Source organism: Oryza brachyantha, chromosome 1, assembly GCF_000231095.2.
Source record: "Oryza brachyantha chromosome 1, ObraRS2, whole genome shotgun sequence".
Classification (NCBI taxonomy): domain Eukaryota; kingdom Viridiplantae; phylum Streptophyta; class Magnoliopsida; order Poales; family Poaceae; genus Oryza; species Oryza brachyantha.
Window position 1 is genome coordinate 6,186,959 of NC_023163.2, and position 17,019 is coordinate 6,203,977.

Here is a 17,019-nt window from a genome sequence, read left to right on the forward strand (position 1 = left end):
GAGTCAGTAATGCTTTGTTCATTAATACAATAAGATATTTTTATTACACTACTTTCCTTTTTATTCACACTCATACAACAAAATTTGCTTTAATAAATGCTAAGAGTCAACTTTAAGCCGTTGTCATGCATAAGAACAATTTTTCTCTGTGCTTCTCTCTCTTTCCTACACGTCACCAAATTTGCTTGCGAGATAATTAGTAGCGTCAGCTAATAAACACATCACCTTTGTACATGCACTTATGCACTTCCAAACATGACTACACATGGCAGAAATCAAGATAACCATATTAGCAACATTAGCCTATTATATCATTAATGGTTTGCATATATTTTAGTTTAAATTCTTAAACTTTGTAAAACATGAGAGTCAAAGAAATATGATTCAAATATCTGGCTTTATTCATCATTTCAAGTGTAGTTTTAATTAGAAATCATTGATTTTGACATATGAGAATTTCTGTTTGATGTCTAATTCAAAATTAGGAGAAGGTCTCATGAAAGTTTTAAATTTTGTTCTAGAAAAATGGTAGATAAGAATTTTGTGAATAATTATGTTCTACTGAGTGGAATTTGCATGAATATGTTCTTTCACGTCACATTCAACTTATAAAGCACTGTAGTATATGATATTATGTTAATATTCACCATGCATATTCAAAACATTATATTAATACCATGCAAGACATACTATTTATTTTTTATTATAAGTTCTTTCCCATACAAATTATCAACCATAAGATCTAAGATATATTAAATGGTCTAAAAATGGTCAGTGCACACAAAGGTGCTCATTAAAAATAGATTTTTGAGCAGGCACGCCAAGCGAGGAGCAGGGGGCAGCTCCTCTCTTGCGCGGCACCATTCCCATATCCCACGGAGCGTGCATTCCAAGCTCTTGAGGTGCGTCCCATCGGCTTATCGGCTATTACATGCTATTTAAATAATTATTAAAAAATATTAAAAAAATTATAAAGATAGATTAATATGTGATATATCACTACACAAACGTGTAATTTAAAATATGACTCTTACAATACATAACAAAAATAATAAATTAAACTATGAATAATAAACACATCCTCGTAATCATATATTTGTTATTGTTACTATGGATCATAAAAGTTATATTTTAACTTGTATGTTTGTGTAGCGATATATTACATATTAACCTATTTTCATAAATTTTTTCACATTTTTATAAATATTTAGATAATATGTGAGAGATATCCCTCGAGAGTTTAAAACAATTTCTCGTATCCTACTGTACATATGCAGTGCAGTCTGGTCTGTACGTGCAGAGACGTGGGCCTGGGGCAGCCTTCCGCGCTCGGTGAGTCGGTGTTGCTCTGTAACCCGGGTGATGAGTGGGTTGCATGCGTTGGTGCGCACGGTGGTTAATTATTGGCAGAAGTTGAATTTAAATTTATATGTTAGTAAAATGATATAATTTATATTAATCTATCTTATTTTTTTATATTTTTTACTGTAGTTAATTATTGATAGAAATTAAATTTAACTATATTTGTGAAGTGATATAACTCATATGAATCTATATTTTATATATATATATTTTTGATAGCTATTTAATTGACATATAAACCATGTGACATCAGCTTGCTGCGTTTCTCTAGTTGCGGTGGGATGAGTTTCCGGTTTCCAAGCGTCGGGGGTGCCATGCCAGTATGCCACGCCCATGTGTCGTTCATTTTTGTCGCATTGGCCTCGTGGCCGCCGGTGTGCTCTGCTGCATGCGGCGTGGAGCAAAAAGGTTTAGATTGCCGATGCTTATTGCGTTCTGTTTAGATCTTTTTAAATGGTAAAAGTTTTGTCACTTTGAAGCATTTTTGGGTAAAATGGATCTAAACACTAAGGTAAGAAAATGACAACTTTGCATTTGGCATTTGAGAGTCTAGAGTAGTAAATTTCACCAAAAAGTGTCTAGGGACGCGGACCATCTCTCACTTTTACCAAAAAATAGTAACTTTTACATGCCTCTCTAAACAGTAACTTACAAAAATGCAATACCAAAATTTTTACCACTAAAACTTTTGTCGTTGACCATTTATTATTCCAAATACCTCGGTCTCAGTGTAGCTCGTGATCACCGCAACAGACTGTACTTAGTCCAAATCAACGTCACCAACGCCATCTTTTTGCCCCGTAGAATACAATCTGTCACTGCCACCAACAACACGATAGATCAGAGAGAAAAGGACAGGAAACGAGAACGATGCAACAAATTAAACCAATGACCAAAAGACAAAATGCAACATTCCAACCGACTGGAAAAACATATAACCAGAGGGACAATACAATACGAAGGGTTAATTCGTTTTCATCCACATTCACAATTCACAGGCAGAAAACGCATCCAGGAAAGAAACACTCGCCAGCTACCAAAGTATCCCTAAGAGAGCTGAGAAAGGCTAAAAGCTACAAAACTTCGATCACATTTCCATTTTAGAATTCAGTAACTGAGAGCAGTGCTGAGTGTTTCTAGTTCCTTAAGAGATCATGCTGATACGCCATTTGCTCCAGGCGGACAACAAAGCAGATGAGTATACAGATCTTGATCACTTGCTACAAGCCAGTGTAATCTGGAAAACAATAGCATTTCGTAAGCAGACGTTAGAAGGAGAATACTCTCCAGATAAACCAGCCTGGTATATAACGGTAGCACGGCCTCACCAATCTAACCTTTTATTCACTTTTCTTCATTCTGGTCACTCGCATCAACGGACGGCTGAGATGATGATTCAGATCCTGAAGCGGATACCTGGATATTCTTCATCGACTTCACCAGACTCATCATGAAAGCCAAATCCTTAGACAAACTCGTCATCTCCTTAGTCAATTTTGGCATCTCATCACCTGTCAAACATGACCAACTTCCTTGAAATAACTCCATTTAAGTAACAAATTGTTAAATTATGTTAGTAAATGTGAGAAGCCTGCGCATAGAGAATCAGAGAACCATAAAAACTGAAAACAACGACGTCAAATAGCAATAGTAGGAGTAATTAATTTGAAAGCAGGTTTTTATTTGGTAATCTGCATCGTCCAAGGAATAATTAAAACCGATTAAAGTAATTTTACGGTCTTTAAGAAGGTACCTGAGATACCAAAATTTTAATATAAAATTTGGTACCTAGTACCTATGGTACTAGGAGGTACCAAAATTTACATAAAAAAATTGTATCTCTTGGTACTTTTTAAGAAGTGTAAAATTGTTATTATTTATTTGGTTAATCGTCTCAATTGATTAGATTCACGAATAAAAATATCAAATCAAACTATATGCATGACAGCAAATTATCGTTCTGTAAAATTGTACCTGACCGACTGTACGCAGAATGTATCATAATGGCACAGATCAAATAAGACCACAAGCATACATGTCTAGTTTAGAAAAAGAGATTCGCTCCGGTACAACAAAAAGTATCTCGAGGTACCGATATCTCAAGGTATCAAATCATTTCTCACCATTGAATCTAGCTCAATAGGATATGCGCTGTTAGATCCAACGATCAGAAATAATTTGGTACCGCGAGGTACTGGTACCTGAGGTACTTTTCGTTACTTTTTGTTGGCCTGTAAAATTGCTCAAAGAAAAATGTTGCCATACAAGTATTACCGATTAAGATGCTATAGTGAAAGTATCATAGAGCAGTTACCGTATACACAGATTAAGCTTACCGGGTGATTTGTTTGACTTTTTCATAAAAACAAACTAAATGATATATTTGCAAACGAAAAATAATTTATGAATAAAACTTTTATATGCGTGTTCTTAGTAATATAAAAGTCAAGGCTAAAAAATAAACTACAATAAAAAAATATTAAAATCAACTCTAAATTTAAGATTGAAAATTTAAATATTGGTTTATAAGCACAAACAGAAGAAAAAAAAGGGTGTACGTAAGTCAAAAGGTGATGGACATGTTGTCCATGAAAATTAAATAATATTACATCCATTACACGTTATAAGATTTTTTTAGTTAGTTTTAAATACATATAGATGCTAATAAGATGCATACATAAAACATATATATTGATTTATGGATAAATTTAGATATACCAAAATATTTTATAATATAAAATCCAGGAGTTATAGCTTGTTGAGTCGAGAAGAACATATAATCAACTATATCATCGCTCATCAGTTGGCCACGTCTAACCACTGAACATCTACAGTATTCCTAACCAAAAACAGTATGTGACATCTTGAATGTATTCTGCTAGCAGTGAAGAACATGAACTGTGTTGGCTTCTTAATTACATGTTTACTCTTTCTACAGAAGCTATACATATTCATGTATAGCCATCAACTTAAGACCACAGAATATCGAAAATTCAAGACATTTAAAAATTTCTATGGCTTCAAATTGTACAGCAGTCGACTACGATATGCTGCAAAATTATGAACACTGAATTAGATGTACTGCCTAAACGCATTGGCCTATGTTAGCCAGTGTTGCAACATGCTGCAGAACAGACAAACTGTAAAAGAGTAGGCTCAACCACTCAGGATGGCTATGCAACATAACATGGCAATGTCAATATAAATGCAATTAGGAAACGTAAGCGCATGATAAAAATATGATACTAAGCCGAGGAATCCTAGTTAGGCGAGTGTTCGTTTTATTAGGTCATGAGGCTCCAACTGTGTAGCAGTGTAAGACTACACATCCATTAATTCAAACAAAGGCAATGATCATTTCAGAGACAAAGCAGAATTGGGTAAAGGAATGCTTGCCAACAACGTACCACTCGAAGGCTCCAATCGGAGAAGCGTCGTAGGCAGATCCCAAGCATAAACGAATCGGGAGTTGTTGTACTCGTCCCAGACCTCGAGGCCATCCCCCAGCAGGAACTCCTCGCAGTGCAGGATCCGGTTCGTGCTCGCGCGCATGTCCACAGCGAAGAGCAAGCCGCCCAGCAGAAAGTAGAGCACGCCATGGTTGTTGGGGTCGATGAGGGCGATCGAGGGGACCTTGCCCGGCGTCAGCCCGGCTTCCTTGTAGCTATCATCGCCCCATATCTCCTCTAGCCGCACCCCGTACTCAAGCTGCCACGCCGGGCCCTCCGGATCGACCAGAGTCCACATGCTCACCATCGGCTCGTCCGGGAGGCCATGGATCTGCACGTACCGCAGCTTACCCTCGCTCACCTTGGCGAAGCGGTGCTTGTCGAGGTTCTTACGCCAGTCGGAGTCGATGGTGTCCACTCCGACCATGACGCAGCCTTCCGGAAGCGCGACGTAGCGCAGGTGGACGTCGTCAGCGAAGGGGTCACAAGTGAGGAAGCCGTAGGGAAGATCCGCCCACCAGAGCTTCCCGTCGTGGGCGAGTACGCCGCCGTTGCAGCGCCATCGCTGGTGCTTTGGGCTGGAGGCAAGTTGCTTCACGTCCCACTTTCCGCTCAACGTGGAGTAGTAGACTAGGGTCTTGTGTTGGGTGGTATACGGAGGGTAAAGCTGCGCGACCAGGTGGTGGCCACGGAGGCGGGGGTTCTCGATGAACCCGACGCTTCGCTGCGGCCAGATGGGATTCTCGATGGAGGGAGGGAGCCGGGTGGCGACGCGGGTGTGCGCGTCGCAGATGTAGTAGGCGCCATTGTAGACCGTATCGTGGGTGGTGTAGAGGAGGAGACGCCCGGAGGGAAGGACGTCGACGACGTAGGGGATGATGAAGTTGGACTGGGAAGGGTTGGGTTGGATGCGCTGGGACACGGCGAGCATGGTGGAGCGCGGCGGGTCGGCGAACTGTAGCGACAGATCAGTGCCCGGCACCAGGTGTTTCTCCTCGTCTTGGATCACCTTCGGTATGGCTGGTAGGATAACCCACGGCGAGCTACACCGCGCCGCCGCAGCCGCAGCCGCCAGTGCCTCCTCCGGATCATCTCCCTTCTTCTCCGGATCACGCGACGGCACGTCTTCGTCCATGGGCTCCTTCGCCAGATCACGCACGCTCGGAGCAGCGGTGGTGGCGGCGGTGGCGTCGCCGGTGGTGGGTGAGAACGATGAGATGGGAATGGATTTGATTTGGTTTGGCACTTTGGCTTGTGGGCAGTTGGCGGAGGGGTTCTTATACTCTCAGAGACTGCGGTTGCGTGTTGGGTTTGGAGTAACGCGCAAGTTGGTGGTCACGGCATACTCTCCGTGTGTGAGTGAGTCAGTAAGGATAAAATAGGTTGTTACCGATGTATTAGGAGAGGCTGGTGCTCGTTAAATCTTATCTACCCATATATACTCTTGTAACAGCTTGCCGAATTATTGGCTGAATTAACAGCTAGCTATCCGCCGCGCCGCACGGCGTTCCGCGAGCTCTCGTCCTCTGTAGTTTTGTACACGAGTTTTACTCTCGTCCTTTGTTTCGGTACCTCGTTTGTTTCGGTACCTCGACATACCAGATCCCCCGGGCCAATCCGAGGACGCCTACGAAAAGGTTGTTTGGGTTTGCTCGTTTCTCACTATTAGATCTAGCTAGTTAGGATATGTACTATTTGATTCAATGATCAAAAATTATTTTGGTACCGCGAGTTACCGGTACCTTAAGATAAAAAAGACAATTTTACCATCCTTAAGTAGGTACCAATAGATACCAAGTTTTACGTAGAAAAACAGTGGTACCTCTGGGTACCAGGACGGGAAAAACTAAAAAAAAGGGGTGAAAATAAAACTCTTTGTACACAGACACCAGATGGCGAAGGCTGTCTAAAGTTTCGACCGCCAAAAAGTACTTTTGCCATTTTGAAGGATCAAAACTTTTGTCATTTTGAAAGATCTAAACATGGCCCTAATTAAGGGAGATTGAAAAGTGTAAACTGGGAGTAGATCCATTGTTCAAAATTATCGGGAAATTAACTTGTCAGGAAAACAATAAGCATTTCAAATGCGCCCAAGAAAAATGTCAGAATACGCAATTACACATCCCATAAAAGCGTAATTGCAAAGAGTCAATGAACACGTAGACATGGAACATGATGTATACAGTATCTCACTTTAGCTAAAAAAAATGCGGAATCTAACTTTGAAGTCTTGAAGGCATCGATATGTACACACAGTGACGCAACTCATGAAGATAAATTGTGCAATGTAATCGCGGTGCATCCAAAAATGAACGAATGAAGTGATGCCATCAACCTGCTATAAATTTGATAGAATATGCTCTTTAACGCAGCGGGGGAGCCCGAAATTATTTAAAGTTCGGGTGACAGGCAAGCATAACTATTATTAAAATATAATATATACTCTTAATTGTTTAATCAGCAGTGTTTTGTATCACATAATTGTTAATCCTATGATGGTTTGGCACCGAAAAGCCTGGGCAACCCGGGACGTGAAACCGTCGTTGCTTTAACAGGTGCGCACCTCCGTCTCACAGGAATGATTTGTTGGTTTATTCAATGACATATTTACAACTAAAAAATATTATAAATAAAATTTTTATATACGTGTTATTAGCGATTTAAAAGCTAAGTTTAAAAATAAACTAGATAAAACCCTCGAAATAAACTCTAAATTTAATGTTAAGAATTTAAATTTGGTTTGTAAGTATAATCAGAAGCGAAAAGATAAAGGTGCTAATGTTCCATATAAACCCCAAAATAGTCGCAGGTCACAGCACCAAGTGAGTTTATTTAGCGAATGTTCGTGCGGATTGTCTCCATGCGAACAACTTATTTAACTAATATGTAAAACTTTACACATATAAACGTTACCACATATAAACTCCACATATAAACTTTAAGTATATAATCTTTACACATATAATTTTTTAACATAGGTATATAAACATAAGGATTAAAAATTAGAAATCGAATTCTAGTTTAAATTGGAGTAAAAAAATGAGTGTCTATGTATTTCGGTATTTTTTAGGCATGTGCACTTTAATTCGCTTTGCGTCAAATTTGGCTACTCGTTGTTCAAAACTTCTAAGACAACTCGATCATAATAGTAAAAAGAAATAACGTTCAATCAGATTCATGAATCATCAAACCGATGGCTTCTCCGTCACAGTTATCGCGAATATCATGGCACAAAACTGCGATACCCGTGCTCCGCTGGGCGATGGCCTGGGAGGCCTCCGCCGTTTGGAGAACCTGGCTTGCGTACGATTACGCAAGAAGCTAGGTTCACCGGGACGCCGGAACGTGCTTCCAGAGACGCACGAATCGGGACGTGTGGTAACCCATCGGCGGGTGCATCATCTCGAAGAACCGCCACTCCAGGACCTTGCACTTGCGCAGATGCACGCCGAACAGCCGGGAGCGGAGGAAGAAGTAGGCCACCTCGCCGGGGTGCTCCGGGTGGATGAGAGCCACCGTGGGGACCTCCCGGGGCAGCTTGGTCGCCTTGTAGCCCTCGTCGTCCCAGATCGCCTTGAACCTCGCCTCGCAGTCGAAGCTCCACGTCCCGGTGTCCTCATCGAGTAGTGTCCACATGCTGACGATCGGGTCGCCGTCGCGCTCGTCGATCTCCACGTACCGCAGCTCGCCGATGTTCATCCCCACGCACCGGGTCTTGTCGAGGTCCGGCGTGCCTGGTGGCCGCTCGCGGCCGTCCGGGAGCGGGACGAACCTCAGCTCCCGGTGTGCGACGTTGAGGTCCAGGGCGAGGAAGCCGTACGAGAGATCGACCCACCAGATCTCCTTGGGCCACACGACCACGCCGTGGCCGCCCCACGGACGGCCCCCCGGCGGGTAGTTGAGCTCGAGGTTGCTCCAGGCTCCAGATGCAGAGGAGTACAAGAGCAGCATGGCGTGGTCTGCGCCGGCCGTGGGATGGAGATCGGCGACGAGGTAGGCGTCGCGCGAGGTGCTGGCGATGCAAGCGTTGCCGGGATGGAGGATGGGGCGGCCGGAGTCCGGGAGGCGGGTGGACCTGTGCGTGCGCGTATCGCAGACGAAGTACGCCTTGCTCAGGCCGTGGTGCACGTCGAGCGGCCTAGAGTAGAAGCCGTCGAGGACGGGCGGCTCCGGCTCGGGCCCCTGCGTAGCGCAGAGGAGGACGCGGCCGTGGCAGTCGCCGTCGGCGACGTATGGGTGGTCGCCGATGGTCTTGCGGCTCGGGGCGATGCTCCGGTGCACGACGAGGCGGGTGGCGCCCGGGGCCACGCGGAGCTTGAACCTGTTGTCGTATCCCGGCTTGAAGTAGCCGTCCTGGACTACGTGTGGTACGCAAGCTAAGACCATCCACATCTCGACCCCGTCCTCCGTGACCGTCATCCAGTTGATCCCCGTCGCCGCCATCACCTCCTGTTGCATTGGCGTTGCAGGCATGGCCGCTTCCATGACCGGACGGCGAGGGGGATCGATTTTGGAGGGGGAGGGGGGTTGGTGTTTGGGTATCTTGGCGTGCGTGGAGCGTGGAAAAAGAGAGAGAGGCGACGGGGGTTGGTGTTGGTGGTCACGTTCTGTCTCGTTACGTACACTCGTGTACTTATTGTTGGCGACTCAGCGAGTCAGTGGTACGTCGTGCATGTTTCGTTTCGAGCTCAAAGTGCGGTACAGGGAACTCAGTTTGTTGCAGGCAGCTTGTTAGAATTGAGAAGGGGTCGTTTGGAACCCGCACGCACGAGGCCGAGGGATGGCGAGCGAGCGCGGCGGCACTGACGCGAACACGTGAGTGCGCGACGGCGCGCCATGGCATGGACCTCTCCCAAACCTCTCGATAATGCATCTGCAGTTTGTACGGTACTTCGATGACCTGTACCATTTCACAACCTGGGAATCTGGGATGCCCGTGCAGCATCGTTGCAGAAACTTGCAGTTCCCCGGCGCCCTTTGGTCCACCAGCTTTCTACTCGCAAAAGATTACATGCAAACAGTAAAAGCGTCAACAGATATAAAGCGGATTGATAATCCACACACATTTTGTGATGTTTACATGATCTGCACACTTGGAAACAAAAATGGTGTTACGACATATATCCCAACACGATTCCATGATCAATGCTATATATATACAAGGTACACGAACAAAAGAGATCACACGTCATGTTCCCTATAGCAACACTCATGGCCTTCTGGTTCCACGACAACGTGGATCTTTTCGACGTCGATCCTTTAAACGTGTATCCCTTGTCCTGATCCACAAGTACTTAGTTGGTCGTTTCCTTGTACGCCGCACTGGAGGCGGAGGATCGTCTTTTTTCTGTTCGACAGAACCTTCAAGAAAAGCAAGAAAATGATGGAAATGTCACACGAGGTTAATTAGCTTCCATGGAAGTAGCATCTCAATTGAGGTCTTCTACACGTTTGTTATTCAAAAAAAAAATCACATATCCTAATGTAAAAATAACTCACATGTAGTAACCAAGAAATCAATACTTCCTGGTAAGAAAATGCATCTAGCCACAAACTTACGCAACAAGCGATTCAAAAGTTCATGAAGTGGTTCCGGGAAGTGCTATGTTCACAGTCATGGGCGGACCTATAACAAAATAGAAGAATATGTCACTCACTTGCTTTTAATGCCTTGAATCAAGTTTAGATTATTACGGGGTATGCGTTTAGAATTATATATAATAGAAATAGATAAACTCTATGTAAAAAAATTCTGGACTAGGTTCCTGGAACCCCTTACGTAGAACACAGCCCTGCCCTTGCCCGGAGTACCTCCTCAAAGTACTTGAAATTTTTCATGGGATTGTTTGATTTTTTTTGAAAAAAACCAAATGATATATTTACAAATAAAAAATAATTTATAAATAAAATTTTTATATACATGTTCGTAACGATCTAAAGGCCAGTGCTGAAAATAAACTACAATAAAAAAACCTTAAAATCTAGGTCAAATTTAAGGTTAGAAATGTAAATTTTGGCTTATAATTATAATCGAAAAGATGGAACGTATGATTGAAGAGTTTCAAGTGGGTGCGGTAACTCCTCAAGTATCTTATAATTTATTGGTTCAAGCACTGCAAACTTTTGTTATACAAACTAATTAAAGCTAGAGTGCTAGACAACATATTTGTGCGTGAGACTTGATATAAACCCTGAATTCCGGTTTAAACTGACTTTGAACTCTGTGCTAACGAACTAATCCATAGGCAGAATCCAGAATATATACTCAAACTAATTGTGCTTGGCTTGACTAAGCACAGATTCAAACTAACAAAAGGCACTAATCTACCTTGATATGTCAACGATACGATGAAAGATTCTGATGCAGCTACTGGTCACTAAAACGGAGTCAGGACGAGCAATATGAACAGGAAAACAGGGCAAGACTGGGCGATAATAATCTAGCGTTCACCGAAGCTCTCAATTGTGCGACATATGTTAGGCGGTCAGCTTGTCAGTCAGAAAGAACTCTTGATTTATGAAACTCTGAATTGTGCGATAAATTCAACTTATTTTAACAAAATATAGTCAACTTATTGACACAAACATTCCAAAAATGAACAACACAAACGGACAATGTAATGGCATATATATACCAGTGCATTAGCATAAAATTGTAATGACCAGGCCTAGCAGAGATACTTAATCTAGTTGAATCGTTAGGTACTTTATTTGATTGCTTAATTAAGATTCAAGACACTCGTGTAGTCATGTCCCATCAAATTTGGCGACTCGTTGCTCAAGGTGGCGCCAAAGAACGAACTAGCAGATCACAAGGGCAGTAAAGACAAAATATCAGGAAAAATTATACGATCACGTACCAGTATCATCGTTGGCTGAAGAGATCGACCTCTTCCAGGCACGTACGAATCGGGACGAGTGGTAAGCCGACGGCGGATGCAGCATCTGGAAGAACTGCCACTCCAGGACTCTGCGCGCGGCCAGGTCGACACCGAACAGACGGGAGTGCAGGAAGAAGTAGGCCACGTCGCCGGGGTGCTCCGGGTGGATGAGCGCCGCCGTGGGGACCTCCCGCGGCAGCTTGGTCGCCTTGTAGCCCTTGTCGTCCCAGATATCCTTGACGAGCACCTCGCAGTCATGGCGCCAAGTCCCGGCATCCTGATCGATCAGCGTCCACATGCTGACGATTGGTTTGCCGTCGAACACTCGCTCGTGGATCTGCATGTACCGCAGGTCGCCTCCTCTGAACCCCACACACCGGCGCCTGTCGAGGTCCGGTGTGCTCGGCGGCATCTCGCAGCCCTCCGGGAGAGGGACGAAGCGCAGGTTGTGAGGCTCGATGCGGAGGTCGCAGGCGAGGAGGCCGTAGGAGAGATCCACCCACCAGATTATCGTCTGGTGCACGACGACGCCGTTGCTGCCCCAGGGACGGTGGTGCGGCGGGTAGTCCACCATATGCTCCTCCCAGTTTCCGGAACCCGAGGAGTATATGAGCAGGGAGGCCCTGTCGGTGCCGACCCCGGGGTTGAGATCGGCGACGACGTACATGTCCTCCGTGAGGCTGGCGAGGCCAGCGTTCCCGGGGTGGAAGTTGTGGAAGCCGTGGTCGTTGAGGCGGGTGGACTTGTGTGTGCGCGTGTCGCAGATGAAGTACGCCTCGGGTACGCCGCGGTGGTCGAACGGCGGCGCCGGCTTGGAGTAGAAGGCGTCGAGGACGAGCGACGGCTTTAGCTCGTACCCCAGGGTGGCGTAGAGGAGGAGGCGGCCATGGCAGTCGGCGCCGGCGACATAGGGGTGGTCGTAGATGGTCTTGGTGCGCGGGGCGATGCTCCGGTGCACGACGAGGCGGGTGGCGCGCGGAGCTTTGGCGGCCTTGATCTTGTTTTCAATGCCCGGGCTGAAGTAGTTGCCGCGGACGACGAGCGGCACGCAAGCCAGGACCACCCATTGCTCCCCGTCCTTCGTCTCCCAGTGCCTGTTCTCCTCCGGCTCCGCCGCGTCCACCTTCTCCTCTGCCGCTTCGGCCGACATGGCCGGAGAGAAGAGAGAGAGAGAGAGCGAGGGAGGGAGAAAGAGAGATTCGTGGAGGTGTTTGGGAATTTTCTTTCGCAGCGGAATGGATTTACTATTTGGCTTGGGGGATAGGCGGGCCGTGGAGACGGAGGGGAAATCGGCCTGTGTCGCCGCTGCGTATAGCGGGTCATATATATATTGTCTACTCGGAGTGGCGTTCCCGTCGAGGTGTGGACGGCACGAGCCGGCCCACTTGGTGGCGGTGCTCGTGGAGCGAACGCAGTTGGTTCATCGCGCGAGCGCAAGCGCAATGGTCAGGGTTGGGAACACCGAACGCGCAGTCAGCAACGGGAGAAGCGGAGGGCGAGCATGCAGTCCGCGATACTGGGTGTGCGCGACGGCGCCGACGGCATGGACAGGGCGGGCAAGGGAGCCGATAGCGCGCCGGCGCTCTGAAAGCTCGTGCAATTGTCATGGGCGGAGAAGCACGACGGAGCGCACGCCGCGAGAGCGGGGCGGCTGGGGGTCTGGACGACGCGGGGGCCGCTTAGAGGTCGAGCCGTCCACCCCGACGACGCAGACGCAGACACCTCAATTGGCTGTCCGTCAGGCATATCTGGAGCGCTTCGTTTTTCCAGTTCTCTCGTAGGCTGCATAATTTAGGATAGATTTTTTTCCAGAATTTTTCACGGTCTTTTTGCGCGCATGTTTTTCCAATAATTAAACGGTGTATTTTTGTAAAATATTTTGGTAGAGAAGTTCATAGGTCATATTTTAAAGTAGAATTTAAACTTTGTAGTAGATAATTTTACAGGTTTGCTATATGTCATTCGTTTAAAAAAAAATTCATCCATCAATTGAATTTTTTGTCCATTAGATTTGCTTGAAGATTTGTGTTGGTTGCCCACGTGCTAATTTGTTTGGTTTCTCTTTGTTACCGTTCGATTTTAATCCAACGTCTTACAAAATCGATTGATGGATTCAATTTTTTCAAACCATTGACTAATAGGTACCCTTAATTTTATTATTTATACTATTAAATAGCTATCACAAAATTATATAATCTTTTATCTTTTTTCAATAACCTTCCAAAGAACACAGCCATGGGGCCGTGTTCTCTAGCCGCGCGCTACGCAGCAGCCAAAACAGCGCAACAGGATAGTACGAGTTTTTCAATTAGGGGGTGTTTAGTTGAGAAAATAAAAAATTTTGGGTATCACATCAGACATTTGAGCGAATGTCGGAAGAGGTTTTTGGACACGAATGAAAAAACGAATTTCACGGCTTACCCAGAAACCACGAGATGAATCATTTGAGCCTAATTAATCCATTATTAGCACATGTGGGTCACTATAGCACTTATGTCTAATCATGGATTAATTAGGCTCAAAAGATTGTCTCAGGATTTCTCACATAACTGTGCAATTAGTTTTTTATTTCATCTATATTTAATACTCTATTTAGATGTTTAAAGATTTAATATGATGTTTTTGGGGAAAATTCTTAGAAACTAAACAGAGCCTTACTTCTGTACATCAAAGGATGCGGCCGTGAACGTGTAAAAGTTTGTAGTCAACTAGGCTGAATAGGACGTTGTCCAAGAACTTCAACATGACAGAAATGTGGTGAGTATGTCCATCCAGCCATTAGATGTTCAGAGCGGATCATCAAGGAGTAAGTGACCTTGAACTGTTCTAGGACGAATGCCGATCCTTAGAGTTCAAAAGCAATCCTTTCGTATGAATATGAGCAATTTTATTATTCTTAAAACTAGCAGGAAATACTATATTTTTTATATAAAATTTGATACCTTCTAATAATACTTTGTACTTTAAGATAACAAAATTTTAAATATAAATTTTGGCATATGTAGATGTATTTTAAGATAGTAAGATTGACATATGAAATATATGAGCACTGAAACCTTCAAAGGAGAAAACAGGGATGGAAATGTCGCACATATCAACTTGGGCAGCTTGTTGGGATCAATTGATTCACATGTACTCCCTCCATATTTTTAATATTTTTATATGAATTTGTTGACTTTTAGATCTACGTTTAACCTCTCGTTTTATTTAAAAATTATATTTAAATATAAAACTATAAGTCATATTTAAAGTTTCTATAATAACAAATCAAATTATAATAAAATAATTAATAATTATATTTTTTTAAATATAAAAGTCAACAATAACATGAAGGGAGTATTTGGTACGATATACAATTGATCGACAATTTTTATATATAAGTTTTTTTAGGAAATTTTATAATGTAGTGTAATTTTTTTAGGACATTGATTCATATGATTTTTTATATGGATTTCAATCCTCCAAAAATCCTACAAAATTCTCTCAATACAAATGGGCCCTAACTCTTGATCAACACAATTATCAATTCGGCGTAAGAAAATGTATGACATACATACATGTGCAGATAATTCATGCTGAATTGTAAATGATATTTTTTACTAGGGGCGTATATACACAGCACACAGCAACCCATTTTATTTCATCGACCACTGCTATGATTGATGCTGCTGGAGCTAACATGGATTATTGTAGAAGGATAATGATGAGCTTATGAACAACAAAACAGGGTAAAAACAGGGGAAAGATAAACCATAATCAGTATTCAAGTACATTTGCCAAAAAGTATAGTGAATGCAGTCACATATAACGGCCCAGATCAAATGAAGAACAACAGGAGTAATCAGATGATCTATGAAGATGTATCGGAGACTGCAGATAGTGCATGAATTCGATTTTTTTTTATACTGAATCATGGAACATTTCATCCTTAACTAACTTCATTAACAGGTCAAAACAACTCATCATCAGTAGATACCAATATTGCTCAAGGGTCAAGATAACTGCACTATGCTTGCTCGCAGCGCACGCTGTTAGTATCCCAAGTTCCGAACCAACATTGCAACATGGCTAAACATACCAGAATCCCAGTAAAGCGTAGGTGGCGTCCACCATGCACGGACGAACTGGGAGGAGTGGTAAGCCATCGGCGGCTGAAGCATCGCGAAGAAGCGCCACTCGAGGACCCTGCAAGTCTGCAAGTCCACGGCAAAGAGACGGGAATGCAGGAAGAAGTAGACCACGTCGCCGGTGTGCGCGGGGTGGATGAGCGCCACCGTGGGGACCTCCCGCGGCAGCTTGGTCTCCTTGTAGCCCTCGTCGTCCCAGATCGCCTTGAAGCTCGCCTCGCAGTCGAGATGCCACGTCCCGACTTGCTCATCGATCAGCGTCCACATGGTGACCACATGGTCGCCGTCGCGCTTTTCGATCTGCACGTACCGCAGCCGGGCAGCGCCCACCCCCACGCAGCGGATCTTCTCGAGGTCCGGCGTGCCTGCGGGGAGCTCGCAGCCCTCCGGGAGCGGGACGAAGTGCAGGAGCGGAGGGAGGCCGTAGACGACGTCGCAGCTGAGGAGGCCGTAGGAGAGGTCAACCCACCAAAGCATGCCCTGGTATGTGACCACGCCGTTGCTTCCCCACGGCCGATCACCCAGCGGGTAGATGAGGTCCTTGTCGTCCCACATATCGTGCAGTGAGGAGTACAAGAGGAGCGTGGCGGTCCCGGCCGCGGGCGCGGGCTGGAGCTCGGCGACGTAGTAGCAGGTAGAGTAGCTGAGGAGGCCGACGTTGCCTGGGTGGAGGATAGCCAGAGTGGTGTCGTAGTAGTTGTCATCGTCGGGGTCGGGGAGGCGGTAGGCCCTGCGGGTGTACGCGTCGAGGACGAAGTAGGCCTTGTCGAAGCCGTGGTGCACGCCGAGCGGCCGAGAGTAGAACGCATCGAGGGCTGGCGGCTCCGGATCGGGCCCCTGGGTGGCGTAGAGGAGGAGCCGGCCGTGAGGCCCGGCGGCGGCGAGGTAGGGGTAGTTCTCGGCGGTCTTGCAGTCGGGGGCGATGCGGAGCGGCACGGTGAGGCGGGAGGCGAGCGGAGGATCGGCGAGGCTCAACCGGAGCTCCCTGCCCGGCGGGAAGTCGCCCTCCTCGTGGACCACGTGCGGGACGCAGACTAGGATCACCCACGGCGCCTGCGCCGCCGCCCTCCGCACCTCCTCTGCCGCCTTCTCCTCCTGCAGCCTCGCCATTTCCAGTTCGGCCATGGCCGCGAAGAGATGGAGGAGGTGGTGGTGGCGGTGGTGGTACTAGTAGGCGAGTAGCTGCTGATACGAGATCAA

The 17,019-nt window shown here is 45.4% G+C and overlaps 4 protein-coding genes across 8 annotated transcripts; all 4 read right to left on the reverse strand.

Annotated features, from left to right (window-relative positions):
* Nucleotides 1-1,861: 1,861 nt before the first annotated feature.
* Nucleotides 1,862-6,049, reverse strand: LOC107304498. Of its 3 annotated transcripts, none has more exons than XM_015838777.2 (3): nucleotides 4,770-6,049; nucleotides 2,700-2,873; nucleotides 1,862-2,180 (listed from the first exon to the last, which is right to left on the reverse strand). In XM_015838777.2, exons 1-2 carry the CDS (start codon nucleotides 5,944-5,946, stop codon nucleotides 2,707-2,709), a joined length of 1,344 nt encoding a protein of 447 aa, XP_015694263.1. In that variant the 5' UTR covers nucleotides 5,947-6,049; the 3' UTR covers nucleotides 1,862-2,180; nucleotides 2,700-2,706. The 3 variants fall into 3 exon arrangements, with proteins under 3 accessions (XP_015694263.1, XP_015694254.1, XP_015694258.1); XM_015838768.1 differs by lacking the exon at nucleotides 1,862-2,180 and adding an exon at nucleotides 2,215-2,599; XM_015838772.1 differs by lacking the exon at nucleotides 1,862-2,180 and adding an exon at nucleotides 2,215-2,599 and having other exon boundaries at nucleotides 2,691-2,873.
* A 1,827-nt stretch (nucleotides 6,050-7,876) lies between these two features.
* Nucleotides 7,877-9,427, reverse strand: LOC102708576. The gene has a single exon (XM_040520104.1). The coding sequence runs from the start codon at nucleotides 9,294-9,296 to the stop codon at nucleotides 8,139-8,141; it is 1,158 nt and encodes a 385-aa protein (XP_040376038.1). The 5' UTR covers nucleotides 9,297-9,427; the 3' UTR covers nucleotides 7,877-8,138.
* Nucleotides 9,428-9,847: 420 nt separating this feature from the next.
* LOC102708854 lies at nucleotides 9,848-12,972 on the reverse strand. 3 transcript variants are annotated; one of them, XM_015840338.1, is made up of 3 exons: nucleotides 11,672-12,972; nucleotides 10,371-10,437; nucleotides 10,082-10,172 (listed from the first exon to the last, which is right to left on the reverse strand). In XM_015840338.1, exons 1-2 carry the CDS (start codon nucleotides 12,840-12,842, stop codon nucleotides 10,391-10,393), a joined length of 1,218 nt encoding a protein of 405 aa, XP_015695824.1. In that variant the 5' UTR covers nucleotides 12,843-12,972; the 3' UTR covers nucleotides 10,082-10,172; nucleotides 10,371-10,390. The 3 variants fall into 3 exon arrangements, 2 of the variants coding, with proteins under 2 accessions (XP_015695818.1, XP_015695824.1); XR_001550816.1 differs by having other exon boundaries at nucleotides 10,084-10,172; nucleotides 10,311-10,437; XM_015840332.1 differs by lacking the exon at nucleotides 10,371-10,437 and having other exon boundaries at nucleotides 9,848-10,172.
* Nucleotides 12,973-15,453: 2,481 nt separating this feature from the next.
* LOC102709130 lies at nucleotides 15,454-17,019 on the reverse strand. Its single transcript, XM_006645640.3, has one exon. It carries the CDS (start codon nucleotides 16,942-16,944, stop codon nucleotides 15,724-15,726), a length of 1,221 nt encoding a protein of 406 aa, XP_006645703.1. The 5' UTR covers nucleotides 16,945-17,019; the 3' UTR covers nucleotides 15,454-15,723.

Excerpts from the sequence above, each read along its gene's own strand:
- LOC107304498 (XM_015838777.2), bottom strand. The coding sequence starts at position 5,946 with ATGGACGAAGACGTGCCGTCGCGTGATCCGGAGAAGAAGGGAGATGAT. Across the intron at positions 2,874-4,769 it reads CCGATTGGAGCCTTCGAGTG|GTGATGAGATGCCAAAATTG; the intron begins GTACGTTGTTGG and ends CATGTTTGACAG.
- LOC102708576 (XM_040520104.1), bottom strand. The coding sequence starts at position 9,296 with ATGGAAGCGGCCATGCCTGCAACGCCAATGCAACAGGAGGTGATGGCG.
- LOC102708854 (XM_015840332.1), bottom strand. The coding sequence starts at position 12,842 with ATGTCGGCCGAAGCGGCAGAGGAGAAGGTGGACGCGGCGGAGCCGGAG. Across the intron at positions 10,173-11,671 it reads TTCAGCCAACGATGATACTG|GTTCTGTCGAACAGAAAAAA; the intron begins GTACGTGATCGT and ends CTTTTCTTGAAG.
- LOC102709130 (XM_006645640.3), bottom strand. The coding sequence starts at position 16,944 with ATGGCCGAACTGGAAATGGCGAGGCTGCAGGAGGAGAAGGCGGCAGAG.